The sequence below is a fragment of the Papilio machaon genome, chromosome 6, assembly GCF_912999745.1.
Source record: "Papilio machaon chromosome 6, ilPapMach1.1, whole genome shotgun sequence".
NCBI classification, from domain to species: Eukaryota; Metazoa; Arthropoda; class Insecta; order Lepidoptera; family Papilionidae; genus Papilio; species Papilio machaon.
The window spans coordinates 5236125-5258719 of record NC_059991.1 but is presented as its reverse complement, the minus strand read 5'-3'; the positions used below and the strand labels follow the sequence as shown (position 1 = coordinate 5258719).

The window sequence follows — 22595 nt, the reverse complement described above, 5'->3', positions numbered from 1 at the left end:
GAGTCATAGCATATTCTCTTTTGCTTTATTATCAATTAATGCGTTTTATATGTATGCTTTTGTGATTTATTAGTAATTTGTTTATAAATATATTTTAATGTGCAAAACGGCTCGTCTAAATTTAGTTTAGATTGTATCAAACAATAAGAGTTTTGAAATATGCATATCAACTTGTTTTTCATTGACACAAATTCAAATGTCTTCTCCAGTTACAAATTATAACAGTTTAAAAATCATTTAACGACGAATTAATTATTTTTAACATAATCGTGATATAGTCGACTAATTATTAATTTAGAACGTCTTTTTAATTTATTTCAGATTAATACAGTATATATTTTTAAATTCTTTTTTAAACATATCAATGAATCGATCGTAATGAAATAAATTGGAACACGCATTCATTTAGATGAACGTTATCGTGGCTTGGACCAGCGTCAAATAAATAAATCCTTAATACTCTTGGAGATAAATTCAAGGAGATATGTATTTACACGTACATGCAATAAGTAACATACTGTTTTACATAAATGTAATTATTTTTCCAAGATATAACAAGAATACATTAAAATAATCTTCAAGTCGATAGAATTGCAATTAATTAGACTTATCGTAAAGTTAACTGAGAAATTAAGAACAAAAGCAACTAAAACAATTCAGCATTACAGAAAATATTTAAAGATAAAATATCTAATTAGCCAGAAAGACAAAACATAACAAATAATTCTAAATTCTTTAGCAAGCCTTCTAAGTACCAGTTTGTCATAGCAAATTTGTTTCTGAAATTCCTGAGATGGTAAAAACGCTTAATCGCTACATACTTATATCTATTGACTAAATATGCACATTGTATTTTGAAATTCTTTAATAGAACTTATATTATAAAATATTGATAAAAATGTTTCAAGTTATTAATAAACGATTCTTATTGAAGTTTTAGATTTATTAAGACCCATCACGGTATTATGAAACTTTTAGCGTTTTAAGATAGAGAAATACAAATAGAAATACAAGGTCTACTATCTAAAGATTTTTGTAAAGAAACATTATTTTTGTCTTGGTAATGCCGAGATTAGTCTTTACATAATGTCAAATTGATTTAGAAGACATAAATGGATTTAGTTTTACCATTCTTGTGGTGAAGCCCCCACTTGCAATTGAAATTTTGTGACAAACTAGGTATAACGTTAACAACGCGTTGTGCAATATTCAAGACTGGGCTTTCGAAATTTAATATTAAGCTTACATGTTCCTACATCAACAGGTACAGTTGTATTTGTGGGCGGTATTCAACTTCTAAGGCATAAATTGTTTGAACGTATTTCGCTTCGCTATTATTTTTTGTAAGCGGAATAGCGCCAACGAAGACCACTGTACATACATACATTGGTAGTAATAAGCGACACATATCGATATGAATCTCGTAACGAAGTAAGACCCCTAATAGCCTCAAAATTTTTAACACTTAAGCTTAACTGCTTAATAAAATATGATTTTTTAAGAAACAGGTCATCAAATAAGATTGATGCTTGCTATAAAATTCAACAATGACGTTAAGTACATAAACGACAGCTGAAATTAATGTTAATTGTAATAAAATAAATAATAAATCGAATTGAATTATGATTTTAGTGAAATAAGGAATATGGCAACAGACGTAAATCAAACCTTATTACTTTTGGCGAAAGTAATTCGTGATTTTCTGATTATTTTTCTATAGTAACGTAATGTACCTAAAGTCTAGTACCTAGATTCTATTTCAGATATTGAAATGCTGAACTTCAAAATAAAACTTCAACTTTGTGAAAACATTTGCACTGCATTGTCGTTAATAAATTATAATGTTTACTGTTTTTCTTTTTTGATCTCTGAATTGTTTTAAGGTACATGTGATACCGTAGTCTGTTATCTCAAATCTAAACCCATCTTACGCCCAAAGTGCACAGCTTACGAGAATTTTATGTGCACTTGCCTTGATCTTCAAATGATTAATGACTTGTGTGTTGGTTTATTTTATTGCTGGTAAGCCACCGATGACGTCAGTCGCCTAAAAGAGAGTAGTAACCAGAAGGTATAAAGTATCCAGATGCTAATTTTTTTTCTGTTTTTTCCTATATTATTTAGACTTGACACGTTGGAGATTTTTAAAAATACCACTCCACATTCAGACTATTTATTTCGACTATTCAATGACTTTTTATTTCGACTATTCTGTGTTCATAAAAATTTAAATAAGTCGCCGGTGTTAGTATTACCATTTATTTATGGCCAGGCTGACTTTAAGACAAGTAAAGAGGTTGATCCAAAATAATTGCTTAGCATCTTTTGACCATAATAATAATTATTTAACTTCAGACTATATGTAACATTTTTGCAAATTTTAATAAATTACATGATGCGTACGTGCCAATGCACCAAATTGGATATTCGTTTTATGCACAACAAAAGTAAAACTAGAAAATTTGTAACTGTACGTGATTTATTGCTACCTGGTTTCAAAAAGGTATATTTTTGTTCCTGTATGTAAAGAAGAGTTTATTATTTAAATTACATGTAATTTATTAGTATAAGAGAATTCTTATAATGATAGTTCCCTGGCACGAATACAACTTGTTTGTGGTGATGCGATTACGTGCTTTGGAAGTTGTATTAAAAATTGGCTCTACGCTCTGGTTACGGTAGATTGTATATTTTAATATAATATGGGAGTGTCGGTGGCTAAGAGGTTAAACACTTGACTTGCAATCAGCAGATCCTGGGTTTCGAATCCCGCCATGTACCAATGTGTTTTTAGATTTTAGATTTACATATGTACATTTATCCGTCGCCGAAGTTCTTACAGTGAAATTTTCACATACATTTATTTTTAAACAACAACAATATAACAACTATGAGTCGTCTGTTGGCTGTCGATGAACAGAAACTGATAAGTCTGATCTGATCCGGTGACAACAAAATATAAGTGATACTCCCAGCCACGTATTTTTATTATTAAGGAAAAACAACACACAATTGCACATACAGTTACTTTTTCTTTTGTTTTTGGGGAAATTACAAGTCCAAGTCCGGCATCGTTTTGTTACACGATCTCGTCCCCGCCCGTCTCCTTTATAACTCCTACGCCTTTAGTCTACGACATAGTTTTTAACAATTCATTTACTGTATAAGATAATGAAATAGTACCGTTCCTATTCAATTATCACTAAACACTGTGATTCAGGTTTATTTGTATGAATGTGTCTAGCTTCACTATTATCCACTGTTGTTAACAATTCTACGAACTGCGTTTTTTTCTTTATTATTTACAAATGAATTTAAACATTAGGACGATTCAAACTCTATCACACTATTCTAAATATCGAAAGTGGAAAAATTGATTCAATACTAAAAGCTTTAGATCAGTAACAAAATCAATATTTAAAAAAGCGATCTCGCCCCCTTAAGACATCATTTAAATAAATCTTATCTTTTAAAAGTACATTTACTTGTTATTTAAAGCGGTTAGTGGTTTCGTTCTAAATTAAAACGAGGACAGGATTTGGTGCAGTTGGGGATAAAAACATTTTAATAAGATACTGTTATTGGATAAATTTCTCAGACACAGATATTTTGAAGGTCAAAGCCATTGAATACTTCAAGTATTTTACCAATAATTTTATAATAAATTATGTTTTGAAATGATAACTTGATTTTGATATCTTTATTCATACTTGAGATTGTTAAAATTATTTGCAAGGTAGCAGTTTCGTTGTTGTTTATTGTTCAGGCTTAATGCTACACTACAATAATTTAAAGTATATATTAACATTTTTGTATTGCGCAATGTCTAGATATGACAAATATAATATTTATCAGATGTAGTTCTACACGAGATTTCAGTACTTGAAGAATAAATAAGGTACGTTTTACCAACTTGTTGCAATAACGTTGTTTTCTGTTGTCTAGTGATCTTAATTAAAGTCAGCAAGAAAACCACATATTGTTTCATAGCTTAAAAGTTACTACTCAAGGACGACTTTAAAGTACACGAAGATTAAGATATATAAGTAACCTAAGCTGTTATATAAAACTTTATACCTAGAACACATCAAATCAAAACTTGTTTTCGTAGCCATTTATTTCTACTAAGAGAAATATATTCTCAATTGGTTTCGAATTGAAAATAAAATTAATCAATACTTATTATACAAATTCAATTAAAGATAAAATTTTAATTTGCAGTTTCGGTGTTACTAACAAAGATTAGATATAATAAGTAACTCTGTAGTTACTGTAATATGAGTCGAAAAAGTTTGTGTTTGTTTATTATTTTAAGTATGAATTATTTGTGTGAATGCCAAAATGAAATAATCAGTTTAGCAGATCTTAATGAAAGAGTTCGCGAGGCGACTGAAAATAACGTTATAATTATTCTAATACGTGACAATAGATCCGAAGAAGATAAATTGTTCAGTGATAATAATCTAAGAGAATGGGGCGCGAACTTCCTTCGTGGTAAAAAACTGAAAAAGGAGCTCCCCGATCATGTTTACAATTTATATTACTCTGAAGTCGACAAACGTGGTAATGAAGTTTACAAAAAGTGGCTATACAATTTAAGAGACGTCGTATTGTTGCTTCAAGATAGATTTAATATAGATATACATTAAAAATATGCGTTTTATTTCTTTATTTGTAAACAGAAAACTGATAAAAATTGTGATTACTACTCCATGGAATTACGTACATACGTGTATTATTTGATCATCTAAACTTAAAATTCCACCTATCAATATACCTTGATTACCTAAGTATATAAAATAATAAAAGAAATATGTATGTATATACGAGCTGTCGCCCGCAAATCCGTCCGCACGGAATAAAAAACAAAAACTTTATTAGCAGCCCAATTGTTCTTCCAGTGCTCTACATCTAAACCAAATTTCATCGAGATCCATGCAGCATTTCTCGAGATACCTTGTAACAAACATTCATCCATCCAAACATTCGCATTTATAATATTAGTAAGATTATGTTCAGGTGTGCAATATTGCCTGTTGTTCTAAAATAGCAATTGACATGTTCTAAACATTTGATATTTATTTATGAAAATGAGAGACCGCTGGCCAATTACCCTTAAAAAATGTCAGTACAAAACTTTTTGTCATTTTTATCATTCTATTTGAAAAATAAAAACCTGTAGCAAATCAAAATAATGAAACATAACGGTTATATGTATCACAAGCAACGCAGGTACATATTGTCTGCCTCATGAAGGAAATTGAAGAAGATATGATGTAGTAAAACAGAAAACTTCAAGAAGTAGAATGGTAACAGTCCAGGGTTTTTTATACTAACAAAAATATATTTCATTATGTAACGGTTAACTAGATTAATATAAATTTATCAAAACGAACGTGCAGGTGATAAAAACGAAAATACTATGATGGTATCAGCTGAGATTTATGTAAGAAAAGCATTTCATATTTTTTAAGTGTTCATTTAATTCTCCCATACCGGTAAGGTAATAAGCGCTATGTAATTTTTTGGTTTGTTACTGTGTTAAATTTGCGGAACCCATAAACTTGTTTCCGTATTTATTATTACTTCAAAATGAATATTTTAAAAAGTTTGTGCGTAAGTAACTGTTCATATCATATTTTAGTATGACTTATAATTTGACGTGGGTATTTTTATATCCGTGAAAGTTAATAAATAATCGATAGCACTTTGATTTAAATTTAGGGATTTAAGAAAAAAATATTATGACAAAACTACTTACTGTACTTTTGTTGCTTTTTGTTTATTGGTCTTGTTCTCCTAATTATCACTTTTAGAAGGGAAGCCTCGTCAAATCGATAACACTAGTCGGGGCGATTAGGGTAAATAGCCCAAGAATGGAACAAAAAGTATAAAAAGGATCTGTTAAAATTAAATAATATTTATGTTTGTATTCGTCATCAAAGTTTATATATGTTCATAACTATTATTTGGCTAAGGAGAATATGTACAAAAAATATCTAAATACATTAAAGACTCGTTACATTTTTTTTGCAGATTTTTTGTTCAATTATAATTATAGGATGCACAATAAACGATACGATCCACGATAGATATAAGAGGTAAGACAAAAAGAAGATTATAGCTAGTAAAGAGTTTGTTTTTTATATGTTTAGATTAATTTAACAATCATAATAGTCTTGTGGTTGCCTATATCTGAATTTTGTACTTTGTCCCTATGATGAGGTAACTTTTAAAATGTATTTTAATTCAAAAGAACATTGTCTGCATATTATTCATATGTTTTTTTAAACGTTTGTTTGTTTGTTTGTTAATAATGAAGAAAAGTAAGGAAATTCCCAATAAAGATGTATAGTTCTACATTGCCTTCTTGGATACTCATACCATAATAATTTACGTTTGCGTTTTTTTTTCCTGTTGCATCCTCTGGTAAAAAGAAATTAGGGAAATATGGTCAACGAGACTTTTTTTTAACTTATATGTGCGGAAATTCGACACGCGGCATATTATTTTTGGACCAAACAATTTGCCAGGACCGTCATTATTTCAAACACAACGTATAATTTTTTACACGAAATTCACATGTAAGAAATTATATTTTCCCTTGTTGTATAATTATTTTATTTATCGCGTTGTATGAGAACAAGGTATAACTTGTATCATTACAGTAAAGAAAAATTTAAAATATTAAGTAAAAAATTTTAAGTAACAAATGTTATTTTTATTCCAGTTATCATGCATTGCAAAATTTCACAATGAAAAATACATCATTTGTTTTGAAAGAAAACCGCAAAGCTGTTCTTATTATAAATAATCACGACGCTTTACGCAATGGTGCTAATGGAGGGTCAGTGAACAACTTATTATACATAGATTATGATGATAGTGGAAATAAATTAAACGAATTTTGGATGTATAACCTAGAAGACGTTGCGAGGTTCTTTGAAATATTCTTAGACACAAGAATTTGTCATACAGAATGTGAAAGTTGAGCACTTATTATAATAAAAATTCAAATAATTTTATACGGTTATTTAAAAATGTTTATCCTACTAGTGAGGCCAGTAATTCTGGAGATAAACCATTTCGATCTGATAAACTGCCATAATTCTGAAAAAAATAATGACGAAAAAAGGTTTAATAAATAACAAAAAAGTTAAGCCCATCTTTAATTTTCGTTATAGGCGTTCATTTTTTTACATTAAAGACTGTTAACATAACTCAATAATGTCATTATCAAAATTCTTATGAAACATAGAGAAGTTGAAAAATTATCCCCATGTTATAAGTAAATATTATAAACCCTATTTTAACTTGAAGTAATATTTTGGGAACTATATATGTACAGTTTCTCCAAGATAGGCTACATAAAAATAATATTCTTAATCATGATAATGTATGAGTAATACTAAAAAAATACCTCATCATCGTATTCAGACGTCACTGTTGAATTCTCGTTAAAGAGATTGATGTCAGTAGTCACTTCATTTATGTTTGTTGTAGTTTCCTCATTGCATTTTTCTTTATATATCGAGCTTTTCAAATCGCAATCAATTTCAATAAATTTTTGGTCAACTACATTCTCAGAATCTGATGCCTGTAAAACATTTTTTATTGTTAGAATATTTTTGAGAAGAATAACTGAAAATTATTTATTAATTAAACTTACCATATTTATTTCGTTGTAATTAAGAGCTTCGCTATCATTTCTTTTTTCGATTTCAATATTGGATAAGTATGTGCCTGGGTGATCATTTTCTGGTATATGTTCTGGTTGTGTTTTTAATTTTGTATATGATTTAGCGTTCTCATAATTTCCTGTATCATCACGATTGATAACTATATGATAAACATTGAATCCTGGTATTCTTAGCGATTTGATTAAATTTCCAATGCTGGGTATTTCATCGTCGATCGTAAATTGATTGTCGGCTAAAAATGTACTGAACGGGATATTTTTTTTAATTTAACGAACACAAACAATAAATAGTTAAAAATATAAGTACATACTATTTAATATCGCCCGCTGCCAAAATTGAAGATTGCTGTTCTAAGTTATTAACAAAACCAGTTGGTTTTGAAGGATATATCTTTGTTTTTCGTACAACAAAACTGACGGCATAGTTAAGTAAGTTGAGTTGAAAAAGTAATAATAGAACCTGTAAATTAATAAATTAAAAAGTAATAATAATAATAAAAATATACAACATTTTTAATATTTAAATACAAACTACTTCAATTTAATTTCATTGAAATGGCTTGTCGCTTTTATTTTAATATGGACTTATATCAATCCCACTTACCTTCATATTTTTCTTCTTTTATTTCCAAACTTAACTCTGAACTAAATTATGTCTGAACAACTCACAAGTTGATCACATAGACTTGTCAGATGAAATAAAATTATTAGATCTCTCGACTTGATATAATAGTTAACAATGTAGTCACAAAAATGTCTTCTTCAACCAAATAGTTGCAAAACATTGCTCCACTTCACTAACTTTATACTTGAATAAGCGGTATATCCATTATGCGGTTCGAGTTTTTGTTATTATTTCTGATCAATTTGCCTTGAGCTTTAGGATTCCTCGGTACACCTTATACACTGTTAACGCACTTTATGTTCGATAGGGGGATCTCTATCTAATTGAAAGTATGGATAAAATTATAATTACAACTAAAGAATCTTTTTCACTGTTTTAGTATATGATTATTCTTTCACTTTACGCTTGCAGTCGTTCTTAATTGATGAAAACAAAATCATTTTTTATGATTGATACTAACACTTAACAAAATATTTAAAAACCAGACACGGAACCGTATAGATAATGCATTACTATTTTTTTGCGTTTGGTACATTTAAATTAAATTTACCAGTTACTACTGAAAAAAAATTCCTACGTCTTAATAGCTATAACTTTATACTTACTTGAGATAAAATCATGTTCATCAATCATTTCGTAAACTGTATTAGTTGTGGCAGTTTTCTTAAGCTTTCCTGTACACTTCTTCGTAATTTTTTTTCACAGAGCGCTCTCAAAGTTAGTCAGTTTTAGTTAAATTTCACGGTAAAAATGTATGTTAAGATTTTTTTCTTTAAAAATGTAGAAAAGATATAGAGATATAAATATTTGCATTATTTATAATAGTGTAGTCTGAGGATTAATATGTCACCGAAAATGTAACAAGTTTCATTAAGTTCATACTTTGATGGACATAAATATACGGTAAAGTAACAAAAATGTTAATTTTTAAAAAAGTTTTATATTTTGCGAACTACCTACATTTCACTGAGCACTTAGATGTTATCATTAGGGATTTCAGGATTTTCCATTCATTACGGGACACGCTGTATACAACAAAAATATAATAACGAATGTCGCCAAAGTATTTTAAGCGATGTATTTGTTATACGTACATCAGTTACCATACGATAAGATAATCAGATAAGACCAATAAGTAGAAATGGAGAAAAAGATTGACTTCCCAGATATGTCTTAATTGTATACCAGATCCCGATGAAATAAGAGTAGTATTTTTGATAGTATCTATAGAATCGTTTTTATCTTCTACCGTAACTTTGTATCTCTATTATTATTTTCGATACAATGTTAAATGTGTATATTACTTATAGTATCTCCAATGATAAGTTGTAACTAGTAGTAATTTTATTGGAAGCAGCTATCAAATAATATGAATCGCAAAAAAAATCCAGATCTTAATTTTTTCTATAGTCACGAAGTCTTGAGTTCTGTCTACGTAGTACGCAGGCACACCTTCTTTTCTTTTGTATTGGAGCCCGACAATTTGTCAAACTTTTTGACATATTGTTAGCTAAACGATATCTTCCATTTTCCATCTGTAGTAATCCCATCTTCACACCACGCTTTAATGCCCTGTTAAAAATTAACTTTATACTTTTATGGAAATTTATGATAACTAAAGTAAGAAACAAAAATTAAGGTAAACGGCTTCAAAAGATTTTTGCAAACCCTAACCTAAAAAATTAAATTACTGGTTTCATAATCATTGGTAATCATAATCACACATACCTATAAAAGGTTGTCATTGAATAGTGTCATAATATAAGTATACAAAAATAACAATTATGTTTGTATGTACTTTGTTCTCTACTTTCGTAAGCCATCAAAAAGGTAATGATAAAAGTCTGAGGAGGCCTGTGATAACTTTTGGAAAACAATTTAGTAAAACAAGGGCTGTTAAACACTATGAAAAATGTCCGTGTTATTGGTATTACTTGCACATTTTAAGTATTTGAATATTTATAAAAATAAACAATATTACCTCGACACTTTTCTGTTAATCCTTGGATCTGATATTTTGTATTCCAATTTAATGAATTTAATAATCGTGCGACAAGTCCATCCAGTGTTCTTCATTAATTTCTTTAACGCTGAAAAAACTATTTCCCCTGTTTTTGGTTTGGGTTTTGTCATTACTGTGAATTTATTAACTTTTCTACAGAAAAATAATTAAAATAATTCGTTTAAATTAACTTGATATAAAAATATACTTATATAACTTGGTATATTGCAGATAAAATTTAGAATTACATAAAACAGCGCATGTCGTATAATGGCGTTTAAGTTGACACAATATTTTAAATTCATTTTCATATATCATGGTTTTAAGAGTGTTATATCAAGAAGTATTAATTTGATATAACTTTTTAACATTGTTTTTTAAGTTTTAAGTTAAATTTACGTTAAACGGTAATCTTAAATAAAACAGCAATTACCTGTTAATAACTTCAATCTTCCTTGAAAGTAAATAAAACTGATTATTTCATAATTTTTGTGGTTGTTACCAAATGCGAAAACCATAAACATTATGAGTAAAAGACCATTTAACAAAAAAATCCTAGTTTATTTTATATATAATGACTATTTATCCAAGCAGAGATGCGACAACGCCTGGTGGTACGCCCCCTCCTGGTCCTTGTTCGATGGTTGGCTTGAAACCGTTGTCGTCGGCGGTGTACGTGATAGTATACACTACACCATCGGGTCCTTGCCACGAGTAAGATCCTTTGACTGCCATGAACTCATCGTCAGTTCCCGCGTTCCTCAATTCACCTTGTTCCTCTTTCTTTGTGCCGTCACTTTGTTCGAAACTGTAAAGAAAATTTATCTTATTATGGTCGAGTATTTCTTGTAAATAAGTTTCGTCTGTTTTGAAAATGACCCCAAGGTAATTTAAGCAGTTTATTGTGAAATTCGAAATCTTTGTTGGTCGTTTTCTGCCTTGAAAAACGGTAAATGTTTGATATTCTTTTTTTAATTTCCTTTGTAGTGCCTAGACTTTTTACAGATGTAAAAAATCTATTCAATAGTCGATACTGTTTTTAGAATGCATTGAAGGTATTAGGTATAGGCTTTATAGTGTAGCAAATTTTCCTCGAATAGATGTAAACATAATTTTACGCCAATCTATATAATTTACTAGTCTAACATATTAGTATGAATTTAGAAGATTAAAATTATTTATCTACGCAACGACAAACTTCCATTCCAGTTCCTATTTATTTGTTACGAACAGTTGCCCGCGTCTTTTTCCGCGTGGAATTAAATAAATCTAGTAACAAATATAGGCTATGTCACACCAGTGATAGTGTAGCTTGCCAACAGTGAAAGAATTTTCCATTTTTCCAGAATAGTTTCAGAGCCTATTCAATGCAAAAAAAAAACAAACAAACATTCAAATCCTCCCTCTTTATCATTAGTAAAGAAAAGTCTAGCTCGAGAGAGCTAGAGATTTGGAAATGTTATATGTATTTTACATATTCTATATTCCGTATATACAAAATGTATATACGGAATATAGAATATTAACATAATCTTCGATGAGTTTGTTAATATTTTGCCATATTTTATATATGTTTAAGCATTCGACCATTAATTTTAATAAAAAGATTTAGGGTAGGAAACGATGACTTCAATATTCTTATATGTCCGCATTCCATTAGACACGATAAATTGTTATGTGTGTTGTGTCGCTTGATGAAATATTTTTTTTTTCGTTATTTTGCTGTTATTTAATCTCTTGTGGTAGAAAATTACTTTTAGCGATTTTTTTTTACTGAGTAGTCACTGTTTGCCTTGAGGAGGCATTTACAGTTTCACCGGGCTTGAGGTGGCCGAGCGCAGATGGCGCTTAGCCTAAACCTCGTTTAAGAGTAACTAGGCTCGAGGGCTCCCTCAGAAGCCTCGGCTCGGGCTGTTACTTCGTTATTATTACCGGATTGGGAGATCACTGAGCTCTTAGGTCGCTTCGGTGGACGCTCCATGGAGTGACTGGGCGCAAGGGCCCCCGAGAGGGGACCTCGGCTTGGGCTGTCACTCATTACGCGTTTAGCATTCCGATTCAAGGGTGCCCGAGAGGGCCGAACCTCGGCTTAATCGGTTGCTATTATCTGATTGCTATTATTAATACAGCTAAAATTACTACCACTTCGGAAAGCGTTAGCGCTGGGAGAAGAAGTGGCGGAAGAAACTCCAGCAACGCTTCTACTATTAATAGGAGAAAACCTGCCTGCTATGAGGCCGTATCGCGAGAATGATTGTCGCAGCCGACATCGACTGCGGCGTGTGATCTGTTTGTGATGTTTGAGCTTAGCCTGGGCGATAGTAATTGCATCGTCTTGAAAGTCAAGAACGTGCCTAGGTCTACGATAATCCCGACGAAACTTACCGAGCGCGATTGGATTGTAGATGGCGGCACCTACAACTAGCGGATTAGTACTTTTAGCGAATGAAGAAACATTATAAAAAAATATGAAGGTAAAGTTTAGTTCCATTACAAAATAACTTGCAACTAGAAAATGAACTATTTAATAATTTATCAATTCTTGTAATTACATTTAGTAAAATCTTTGGTATTGGGTAACACTTACGCAAAATTATAGGAGCCAAGTCCATCATTGCTGGAATCAAATCTTAGAATTTGAACATCTTCGTTGGGAGCCGAGCGCGACGCTGCTTGTGGTGCTGCGGCTGCAACGGTCAACAGGGAGAGAACAAAAAACTGGAAACAAAATTAACATAGCGATCAATTCAATACCATTAGAAAACGTTGAAAGTATTTATATCCATTTAACTAACTGCATCACTGAAATGTTTAATTAGTGGACATTTCTTGTGTTAAATCTGCACTAAGGGTTCCCTTTTGTGGCCAAGGGACGACTCGAAAAGAAAAGATTTATTTTTTACTTTTAAAAGTGATAAGTTGAACGAGTAAAAATGTCTGATAAAAATGCTCGCAGCATTTTGAATTACAGTTACAATTGAAACGAATTTCATTGAATAACACCGTTAGATACGATTAGTTTGGCTTTTAAAGGAAGAAATAAAAACTGTTTTTAAGTTTCGCAAGTAACTGTTTTTTTAACTTTTTTCAACCATATTTTTAGGGACTTTTATTAAACTAAGGATTAGCTCAGCTATTTCCGAAATGTGTATTTGTAATGGTCTAAGGAAAGGGCTATCACCATAAAAGTCAAACCATTCTGTCTAAACTATTTACTATTCGGTCTAAAACCATTTTGTCATATCGTCCAAAATCCGAATTAACGAATAATTGGTTAGTTTGACAACGAGTTACGATTAAGTATAAAAAAAGTTAAGATTACACTTCACTGTATATAGTCACTTTAATACTACACTTTTAAACACACATTTATACCTACCAGTTTCATGATTAGACGCGTGCGAGCTTCACTTAATCGATACAATCGAAGTGTGTTTGTCTGTCTAAGCAAACACATTTTATATACTATTTGTTAAGTTCTATTGCAACATACTTACATGCGTTTATCTCGTCAACATTGTATGGTTGACCAGTGCAAGATGTCGCGATGAGACCTTGGCTAATTTGAAGATTACTATGATGGGTGGCCTTTTGTAATAGTTTTTATTCGTTATAGAGACATGCTTCATAATAATTAGTCGTGTTGGCAAATCTCCACTAGCAATATAACAAAAAACAATAATTTCTTATGACCTTAAATTTGTTTAATATGTAAACTTGTGTCATTCGGAGATTCGTTATAAAATTATTTGGCATTTAACAAAAAAATACTATTGAAAAACTATAATAAAAACATAGAGGAAATTATTCATATGAATGTATTTACTGAACTAAAATAAAATGTTATAACAAAGAAGTCAGATAAATACAGACTTCTAGATATAAATTCATAAATATATTTATGAAAGATATACAAATTATGTAGTCAATTGTTTTAAAGGTTAGGAGGCTGATGCGTTTTAACCTTTTGTGTATTAATGTAATGACAAGCTTTTGAATAACATTGGCTTTTTGATTAAGCGAATTATAAGTACTTATAATATTTACATATGTATCTTGTACATGTTAACCTATGACTTTGCTTAATCAATAGCTTCTACAAGAATATTTGTATATAGTGTTGTATTCATTGCTTACCTAAATACCAAAGTTTACGTTCAATTAAGATTTATTTTAAATATAAAATGTTTTTTAATGGTTTTAGTGATAAAATTACTTACAATTAGCAAAACAATTTGCTTACAGTAAAAGAAGACTTTAATTGTAAGCAAAATTTTCTAAACCAATATTCACTATTTTCTTTCCGCAGGCAAATTAATTTTAACTTGTAACTAAGAGTTTATATTCATTAAAATAATCTGTCTAAAGTTTTTCTTCGTCTCTAACTTGTTTATAAATAAAACATAATTTTAAAATGTATTTATAAATTTCCACGGTATATATTATGTAAATTGTCGAAATTGGCAAAGACGAAATTGTCTTTGCAACAGATCTTTTATTTTGGAAAAAAAGCATTAAGCTTTATGTTAAAGAAATTATGTTATATTAAAACCATTATAAATAACACGCAAATAATTAATACGCTATGATAATAATTTTTGCGCATGAAAAAGTTCTCATTGTTTTTCTTCCAGAATTTTTTTTAGATCTTAAAAAGAAGCTACGACTCTGTCCAGTTCATCCTCGGTAAAACAGAGCAGCATAAAGCAGTATACACGTCGCCTATCAACATGGCTCTCTGCTGTTACAGACGAGTAATAACTGTTCTCTTCTGGTAAATAGCGGTCCACATCAATCTTACAAATCTGAAAAATATGCATTAGAATTAGTGTTCACACACACATATATGCAATCAATGCATTTACGAGTTCATACTTTGAATGAACTTAAAAAAAACTTCCATATTATAACTATAAAGAGTATTTTATCTTTCTTTCTTATTCATTAGAATTTGGATAAAAAAGATTAACCTTTTTGTTACTTCTGTTGTAGCAAATCATTTCTTCAAAGTGACTATTTAATTTACTTTTAGGATGATGGAAATAACTTTTCAATTCAGTGTACCGACCCAAATGCTGAAATAAAAAAAAATTGTTATCAAAAGGTTTACTTAATTTTTTTTCATATGAACATTTTAATCTATAATAGAGTATATGACAAGATCGCTGTATTCTCGGTTTTCTTTTAGACAATTTTTATTATTTGAAGAAAAGTTTTATTGATTATTTTGAACCAATGTTACAGGGCACAATCTTTGCAAAAGAATTACCTCAGCAAATGGTGAACCACTTCGTCGTATTGTATCCATTGGAAATTCATTTGGAAAAATTCGTCTCAACTCCACATCTTCGCTAAAAATAAATACAATTTAAATGCTAATTTATTATAAACTTTTTTTAACAATGAACTATGTCACTTACTACGTGTAAATAACTCCTTGAGAATTTTTAAAAAGAATTTGAAAACACTGAAAATTAATTTTTATTTAAGTAGAAAGTAAATCTCAAATATTGTTTAAGTCTTTGTTAACACTTACTAAACAACACAATAAAGGCAAACAACTTCTTAACATAATGTTTGGCATAAAATAAATTCTCGTTTATTTAAAAAAATATGCTTGTACAATATAAAAATAGCAATAAAATTATGTACTGTGATAAAACCAGCTTTATTTTTTTATTACATCGTTGTAGGAAAAATTACTACTTTTTTATTTGATTCAAATATGTTTTTGTACAGGCATGGAATGCAGGAAAAGGAAAAGGGAGCGCCAATATCACTTAATTTTCTATCGTGAAAATACTAGCGCTCTACCATGATTCCAACTGATAAGTGTGGTAATTTCATTTGGTAAATGTTTCGGCCAATAAAAAAACACCAAAAATATTTACTACTTTTTATGTAATTTATTTAACATAAGCGCTTATCAGGTTTCGTTTATCCAAGCATAGATGCAACTACAGCATCGGGAACGCTTCCTCCAGGGCCTTGTTCTATAATAGGCTGGTATCCATTGTCATCGGCTTTGTATTTAGTAGTGTACCTTACACCATCGTTGCCTATGTACGAGTAAAAACCATTGACAGACAGGAAGTCCTCTCCGCCTTTGTTTATGAATTCTCCTTCTTGTTCTTGCCTCGTACCGTCTAGTTGTTCAAACCTGGAAATTATTTAATTGTTATTAACAAATATGTCGTTTTCTTTTAACATTTATTTAAAGTGACAACTTTTTTTAAGACATTTAATTTGAAAATCGAAGAGTACTTGTTTTGGAAAAGTTAAGAAACACTTAAAAAGAAGGAAACATTACTCTAGTTACGATAAATTACTTTCTTAATTTCAAGCTAGATAGCATGTCAACATTCTTTGTCGAGTAATTAAATATATTTCATCTGATTCGAAAATCGAAATAACATAATCTGTTTATCAAAGTTATAACTTACCCAAATCTGTAAGCAACTTTTTTATCACTATAATCACTCTTAAAGTTGTCAAAGCTCCAGAATTTTTCCTTGTAATCATAGCAGTCACTTACACTATCCAAGAAAGACGGAGCTGGCACTGAGTATACTGAGTATACGGCTCCCAGTAAAAACAATAGCACTACCTAAAGAATAACAAAATAATAACATAATTAAAACCTAACGAGTTAACAATTTTGTGTATTGACATGGTTAAAATATTTATATTCTTAAACACGTATTTATCGCTTAAATATATGAGTAAAGTGTTCTGTACCAATTAAATTTGGATTGCTTTGTTTGAAAAAAACGGCCAATTCATGTTTTATGTCTGTAGTTAAATAAATGTACCTTACCCCCTTCATTTTTAACAGTTGATCGTAGCTTGATGATTAAAGGTAAAATAAACGTTTTTAACATTCTTCGCAAAATTTATAGCTTAATAAGATGTATTGTTTTGTTGTAAATCTTAACTAAGAAGCTGCAATGAAGGTAAACTACTCAACTTTGTTACAATAAAAAAAAAACAATATTATCATACTGTGGCAGTTATTTCCCTGAAACAAAACTAAGAAAGATCGTTATTTTAAGAAGAATGTAAAAATATAGAATGTCAACATTAATGTTTAATATAGTGGAGCAGAAATTACTTATAGTCAGAACAAAAAACGTTTATCACCTTAAAGATATTTTGTTGCATAGTATAGATCGACAAGGCTATCTGAACTGTTGAACATAAGACAAACGTAATTATGATAGTTCACTAGCGCCATCCTGTCAACGACAAAAAAATTCACAAGATTCTCTTTGTACTGTAGCTGTAGTGTTAATTTTTCTTTTATAGCATCGCCTTTCTCACCGTTTCAGATATCCTTCTTTGACTATACTTAAGGCAATGATAAAAATTAACACATTTGGTAATTGCTAAAATCAAACGTGGGCGAAATACAGAAACATATCTCTCATTTCCTTTGATAAAATGCAGATACTTCCATGTACTTGCACTCGGCTTCAGCAGTTTAAATTCATGGTCAACTCGTTGTCTATGGTTTTTCACGAGTAAAATAAACTTACAATTATAAACTAGTTTAAAACCAAAAATTAGTTAAACACTTTTTAAGGCATTCTGTTAGGTTTTTTATATTTTAAAATCCTTTAAAGAAATTGGTATATTCAGCCGGCATATAATAATGAGATGGTACACATACACATACTTGTGAAGTTATGGATCGTAAACTTTTGCATGTCGTAAACAGTAATTCGCTTCCACGACAAACGAGAATACAATGTTCGCAAACTTCTTAATGTTTATAGAACGCAGAAAATGAATTGAACAATGTTTTGACACTGTAATGTTATAATTTAGTAACAAATTCTTACTCACAGCGGACATAATATGTTCCAGAGGCCCGTATATATGATAATTATAAATATAATTTATTTGAAAAAGATTTTCCTCGCTCAGTTTTAAATTGAAGTTTTTTTATATTGTAAGGTAGCAAACGAGCTACTTCTCCATCCTTTCCTTTTCTTATATTTATAAAAGGGCGGGAAGAAAAAGACAATTTGTTAGGCCATCAGAAAGTACACTCATCAGACGAAACGTGGAATATCTTTCGTTTTGCGCCTGTCTTCTGTGTAGTAGTGGTATTGCGATGGGCGAACAGGCCAATTCATGCTACAGAAGTTATTATTGTTGGCTTCTACCACTGTTAAACTACTTCAACTCTAATTATAACATATGGTGTGTATCGCAGAGCTGCATATTGAGCACTGGACTAAGGAAACAATAGTGATTTTATAACAATCATAGCTCGAGAGCCGCTAACGTCCTAAAAAAGCGCCTTGCGAATGCGCTCTTACTAACATATAAAACATCTATAACTTGTATTTTTATTATTTCTCTACCTACCGTAGATTGTTTTTGAAATTTAGGGAAAAAATGCCGATGGCCCAATCTGCAAACAGAGAGCTACTTTTAAGCAATTGAAATGCAACTGCACATTGATTACACGACAAGGTTGATAAATCAGAAATAAAAACGTGAATTCTTAATTTAGATTTTAATAACAATTTAACAAGTATTTACGTATTTAACCGAGGAGAGAAGCGACAACGGCGTCGGGGACAGCGCCTCCTGGTCCCTGTTCGATTTCGGGCTGGTATCCGTTCTCATCAGCGATGTACGTCACCACGTAAGTAACACCATCGTCTCCAATGAAAGTGAATCTACCCTTGACGACAAGATGTTCGTCTTCGAGTCCAACGTTCACTAATTTACCTTCTTGCTCCTGTTTCGTGCCATCTGTTTGTTCGTATCTGTGAAAAAAAATGGTTTTACAGCACTGAAATTTATACGAGAAATAATCGCCCTGCGCTTTTACTCGTAGGTTGCATCTAATGTACTGTGACCAACAAAAATTCTATGTGACTACAACCAAAGAATAAGAATGTATCTTCGCCCTAAAAATATTTGTAAAGATTTTGCTATGAGCCCATAAAATCTTTGATTAGGGCAATCTAAGCGAGGTCATTGTCCCACAATGTATTTGGTTCATTTTATTAAGAAACTATTATTGTTTCAGATTTGGGATTTGGTACATCATTTCAATTTATTTCCAGATGTTATGTATCAAAAATTTTAAAAAATTAAGATAAATTATTAAATACAGTAAAATTCAAAAAAAATTATAATATATTTATAAAAAAGTATATTACATAATATCATTTTTTATTTTAGAATTTTGTTGTATTTTTAAGGTTATCTAATGAAAAATTACGGATCCAATACTAAAGATATGTATAATTTTCACTGCATAGTTCCTAAGATCGCTATCAGTTAGCGAACAGATTTTGTTCGAAAACTAAAGAACTAAAATCGATTCAATGCTTTAATATTTTAAATTATATTTCACGTATATACTATGATAAGGTACAAAGTTTCGTGTGCCTTCATAATCTCCCTGGCCTTATCCAACACACGTGGGTTCGGCGCACAAGATTTTATAGAAGTTAAAGATTTGGTTTCATTTTTTACGGCCGGCCGCCTGCCTGTCACCAACCCTACTTGGGATTGATAACCGCTTTTTGTACATTAAAACAATTCAAAAACGGCCATGGCAATAACATTTTGATTGATTAAAATCAAAGCGATGTGACAAATTCAAAGTACTATTTGTTATTATTGTCCTTCCATATTAGTGTCAAGTCTGTTTTAATTGGTGTATATCTCCTTGATATGTACACTGCTAAGTGAGTGTTCTACTGAAAACCAGTTTTTTGATTGAAAGATAAATACGTAGTTTATTGGACCATTCCTTTCTTTTTTATTTATTAGTCAAGTCTGCCTTGACAATGACAATATTGTGCCGGGTATTTTTAAATTGTTGCCTTGACTTAATACTGAGATTTGAAATTTGCATTTTTTTCCTCTCGGAATTTTTCTATTATATGCAAATATATTTACCGAAATTGAGATTGCACGGATTAAGTGGAGATTAATATTTACAGTTACATTTTTATTTGGCAAAATGTTAATTGTCAGTTAAACGTACAGTTCTTATAGTTTAGTTATATCTATATATATAAAAGAAAGTTGTGTTAGTTACACCATTTATAACTCAAGAACGGCTGAATCGATTTGACTGAAAATTGGTGGGCAGGTAGCTTAGAACCAGGAAACGGACATAGGATAATTTTTACCCCGTTTTCTATTTTTTATTCCGCGCGGACGGAGTCGCGGGTAAAAGCTAGTAGTTATATATATCTTATATTCTTATAGTATAGTTTTGCCTACACACGTCAATTTTAACTGTGCAATCCTACTGTTTAGTTGAAACTGTGCAGTTACAACTTAAGGTGTGTTAGTTAAACTGTACAGTGGGCCTAGAACGAATATTTGTGACAATCGCCTTCGTATCGTCATCGTCAATTATGTCAAAATTAAGATTAAATTTTTGGCGTGATTTACGCCCGATAGGCGTTGCACAAATGTTAATACAAATTTAAGCCTTAACGATACGATGGCGTCTGTCAAAAATACTCGTGCTAGGCCCACTGTTCTCAACTTTTACTACATATGTACGTTTTAGTTGAAGGGTCTACCTGTTCCGTTAAAACTAAAGGCGTGTAACTAGCTTAATTGGGCATCAAATGACATCCGACAAATTGAACGCGCAGTTTATTCATACTTTATGAAACGAAGGGGACTATTAAAGTTAATCGTTTGGTTAATTCCTTAGAGTAACTTCAAGTGAAAGAGCCACCTGTGGTATGTTGCTTTAACTTGATTGCTAAATTACACACTCGCCTCCGCGCGTTGACGAAACTTGCAGGTTAAATATTCATTAAAACGATACAGAATCGAGTTGACAGTTTAGTTGTTTCAAAATAAACCGACTTTCGAGTAACTATGTATTTCCACTGACGAGACGATTGTTTAAAAAATTCATTATCCCGCTCATTCTCTTTGAAATAACAGAGACAAAAAAATGTTAAATAACTACTGGTGGTACGTTACTAACTTCACGGTAGAGATAAAAGTGATCAGATGCTAACTTTGTTAATGTTAGCTTGTCAATTGTTAATTTCTTTTCTGAACAAGTTGTTCACTCGATTACAATAAGTGTAGGGGCATATTTTGTTTTTGGTCGTCATAAATTTTTGTCATCAAATTTCTAGAATTTCAAGGGTTACTATGATAATATGCAATAATTGTTAATTTAACTTTTGAAATCCTGTTAATTATGATTTTAATTAAAAGGTAATAATTTCAATAAATAAAGACAAAGATTAAACTACTTACGCGTAATTGTAGGAGCCAGTGCCGGTGTTGTCGTTTTCAAATCGCAAAATATCAGCATTTTGGCTATCTGTACCTCTGTATACTGGAGGCGGTGCTGCCAGTGCAATGCTCACCAGCAGGCATAGAGCTACTATCTATTGAAAAACAATCACATTTTATTTAATTATTTTTCTATTAATTATTTTTCAGTTGATAAATCACCATTTCAAACACTACGTACCACTTTCATGTTTATTAGATGACCTTTAGTTGTTGACGATAAACGAACACTGAAAGGTGTCTAAGTTTCGCGACCTTTATATCTCAACCAGATGACTTAGTTTTGTTTTATAATCAAATACTCGCTTGAGATGCGGTCGCGAAGGTGAACCACTTAGAATTTGAGAAAAGTGATCAAGCGCGTGTTGTCATTGGTCAATTTCATGGGTTCTGTCGGTTGAATTAAGTAAACATGTACTTAACGTAAAGTCAAAGAGTTCGAGAAAAAATTCAATACCAATCTTTATTTAACTAACAATTAAGAGGGAAATTTCCTCGGAAAATATTCTTCTCTGTACTTGCTGTACAGTGTGATAAATTAGAATATACAAAACACTGAGCTTTGGTAATAAGCTTGCTGAATTTAGCTGTAATAAGATTGCACCTAGCATTTTAATTGTAAGTGAAAATGGATGGGTTAAAATTTTTCACGAGTTGTTATTTTTAAAATGAAATGATTATGCAATTGTATTATTTTTTCATATAAGATTATAATAGGGGACTTTAAATTTGAATGCAGGATTTTTTCTGTAAGAAAGAATAAACGTTTGAAAAATCAAATTAAATTTTATGGATCTTTATTTATTATATTACGATGTAATCCATTTATTGAGACACTTTATGCTTGTGTAAACGCAACAAGTAATTATGGTAGCACCATACAAGTTTTATTGCGATAATTTAATAGACTAAAAAGTTTAAATCTATTACTGTCGTTTAAAAGTTGATCCAAATTATAAGCTAGA

General features: G+C 30.6%; 5 protein-coding genes across 5 annotated transcripts; all 5 read right to left on the bottom strand.

Moving 5' to 3' along the window:
* Positions 1–7583: 7583 nt before the first annotated feature.
* LOC106714925 lies at positions 7584–8495 on the bottom strand. Its single transcript, XM_045678417.1, has 4 exons — positions 8304–8495; positions 8011–8159; positions 7666–7943; positions 7584–7597 (listed from the first exon to the last, which is right to left on the bottom strand). Exons 1-4 carry the CDS (start codon positions 8307–8309, stop codon positions 7584–7586), a joined length of 447 nt encoding a protein of 148 aa, XP_045534373.1. The 5' UTR covers positions 8310–8495.
* Positions 8496–10859: 2364 nt separating this feature from the next.
* On the bottom strand, positions 10860–13797 carry LOC106715058 (endocuticle structural glycoprotein ABD-5-like). Its single transcript, XM_014508264.2, has 3 exons — positions 13706–13797; positions 12914–13044; positions 10860–11134 (listed from the first exon to the last, which is right to left on the bottom strand). The coding sequence occupies exons 1-3, from the start codon at positions 13781–13783 to the stop codon at positions 10909–10911; spliced, it is 435 nt and encodes a 144-aa protein (XP_014363750.2). The 5' UTR covers positions 13784–13797; the 3' UTR covers positions 10860–10908.
* Positions 13798–14930: 1133 nt separating this feature from the next.
* Positions 14931–15899, bottom strand: LOC106715059. Its single transcript, XM_014508265.2, has 5 exons — positions 15863–15899; positions 15747–15793; positions 15596–15677; positions 15297–15401; positions 14931–15131 (listed from the first exon to the last, which is right to left on the bottom strand). The coding sequence occupies exons 1-5, from the start codon at positions 15896–15898 to the stop codon at positions 14976–14978; spliced, it is 426 nt and encodes a 141-aa protein (XP_014363751.1). The 5' UTR covers position 15899; the 3' UTR covers positions 14931–14975.
* Positions 15900–16252: 353 nt separating this feature from the next.
* On the bottom strand, positions 16253–17278 carry LOC123720919 (larval cuticle protein 16/17-like). The gene is made up of 3 exons (XM_045678227.1): positions 17144–17278; positions 16770–16933; positions 16253–16486 (listed from the first exon to the last, which is right to left on the bottom strand). Exons 1-3 carry the CDS (start codon positions 17150–17152, stop codon positions 16264–16266), a joined length of 396 nt encoding a protein of 131 aa, XP_045534183.1. The 5' UTR covers positions 17153–17278; the 3' UTR covers positions 16253–16263.
* A 1557-nt stretch (positions 17279–18835) lies between these two features.
* Positions 18836–21908, bottom strand: LOC106715061 (endocuticle structural glycoprotein ABD-5-like). The gene is made up of 3 exons (XM_014508268.2): positions 21812–21908; positions 21592–21725; positions 18836–19106 (listed from the first exon to the last, which is right to left on the bottom strand). Exons 1-3 carry the CDS (start codon positions 21818–21820, stop codon positions 18881–18883), a joined length of 369 nt encoding a protein of 122 aa, XP_014363754.1. The 5' UTR covers positions 21821–21908; the 3' UTR covers positions 18836–18880.
* Positions 21909–22595: the final 687 nt, after the last annotated feature.

Bases quoted from the DNA above. Each gene is read 5' to 3' on its own strand.
- LOC106715059 (XM_014508265.2), bottom strand. From the start codon at position 15,898: ATGTTAAGAAGTTGTTTGCCTTTATTGTGTTGTTTA. The intron at 15,794-15,862 runs GTAAGTGTTAAC...ATTAATTTTCAG, and splicing joins TGCCTTTATTGTGTTGTTTA to TGTTTTCAAATTCTTTTTAA. The intron at 15,132-15,296 runs GTTAATCTTTTT...CATATTTTTCAG, and splicing joins ACAACAGAAGTAACAAAAAG to ATTTGTAAGATTGATGTGGA.
- LOC106715058 (XM_014508264.2), bottom strand. From the start codon at position 13,783: ATGTGTTTGCTTAGACAGACAAACACACTTCGATTGTATCGATTAAGT. The intron at 13,045-13,705 runs GTAGGTATAAAT...TTTTGTTTCCAG, and splicing joins CGCGTCTAATCATGAAACTG to TTTTTTGTTCTCTCCCTGTT. The intron at 11,135-12,913 runs GTAAGTGTTACC...TTTTCTTTACAG, and splicing joins CTTGGCTCCTATAATTTTGC to TTTCGAACAAAGTGACGGCA.
- LOC123720919 (XM_045678227.1), bottom strand. The intron at 16,487-16,769 runs GTAAGTTATAAC...AATAATTTCCAG, and splicing joins AAAGTTGCTTACAGATTTGG to GTTTGAACAACTAGACGGTA.
- LOC106715061 (XM_014508268.2), bottom strand. The intron at 19,107-21,591 runs GTAAGTAGTTTA...TTTTTTTCACAG, and splicing joins ACTGGCTCCTACAATTACGC to ATACGAACAAACAGATGGCA.
- LOC106714925 (XM_045678417.1), bottom strand. The intron at 7,944-8,010 runs GTATGTACTTAT...TATCCCGTTCAG, and splicing joins GCAGCGGGCGATATTAAATA to TACATTTTTAGCCGACAATC.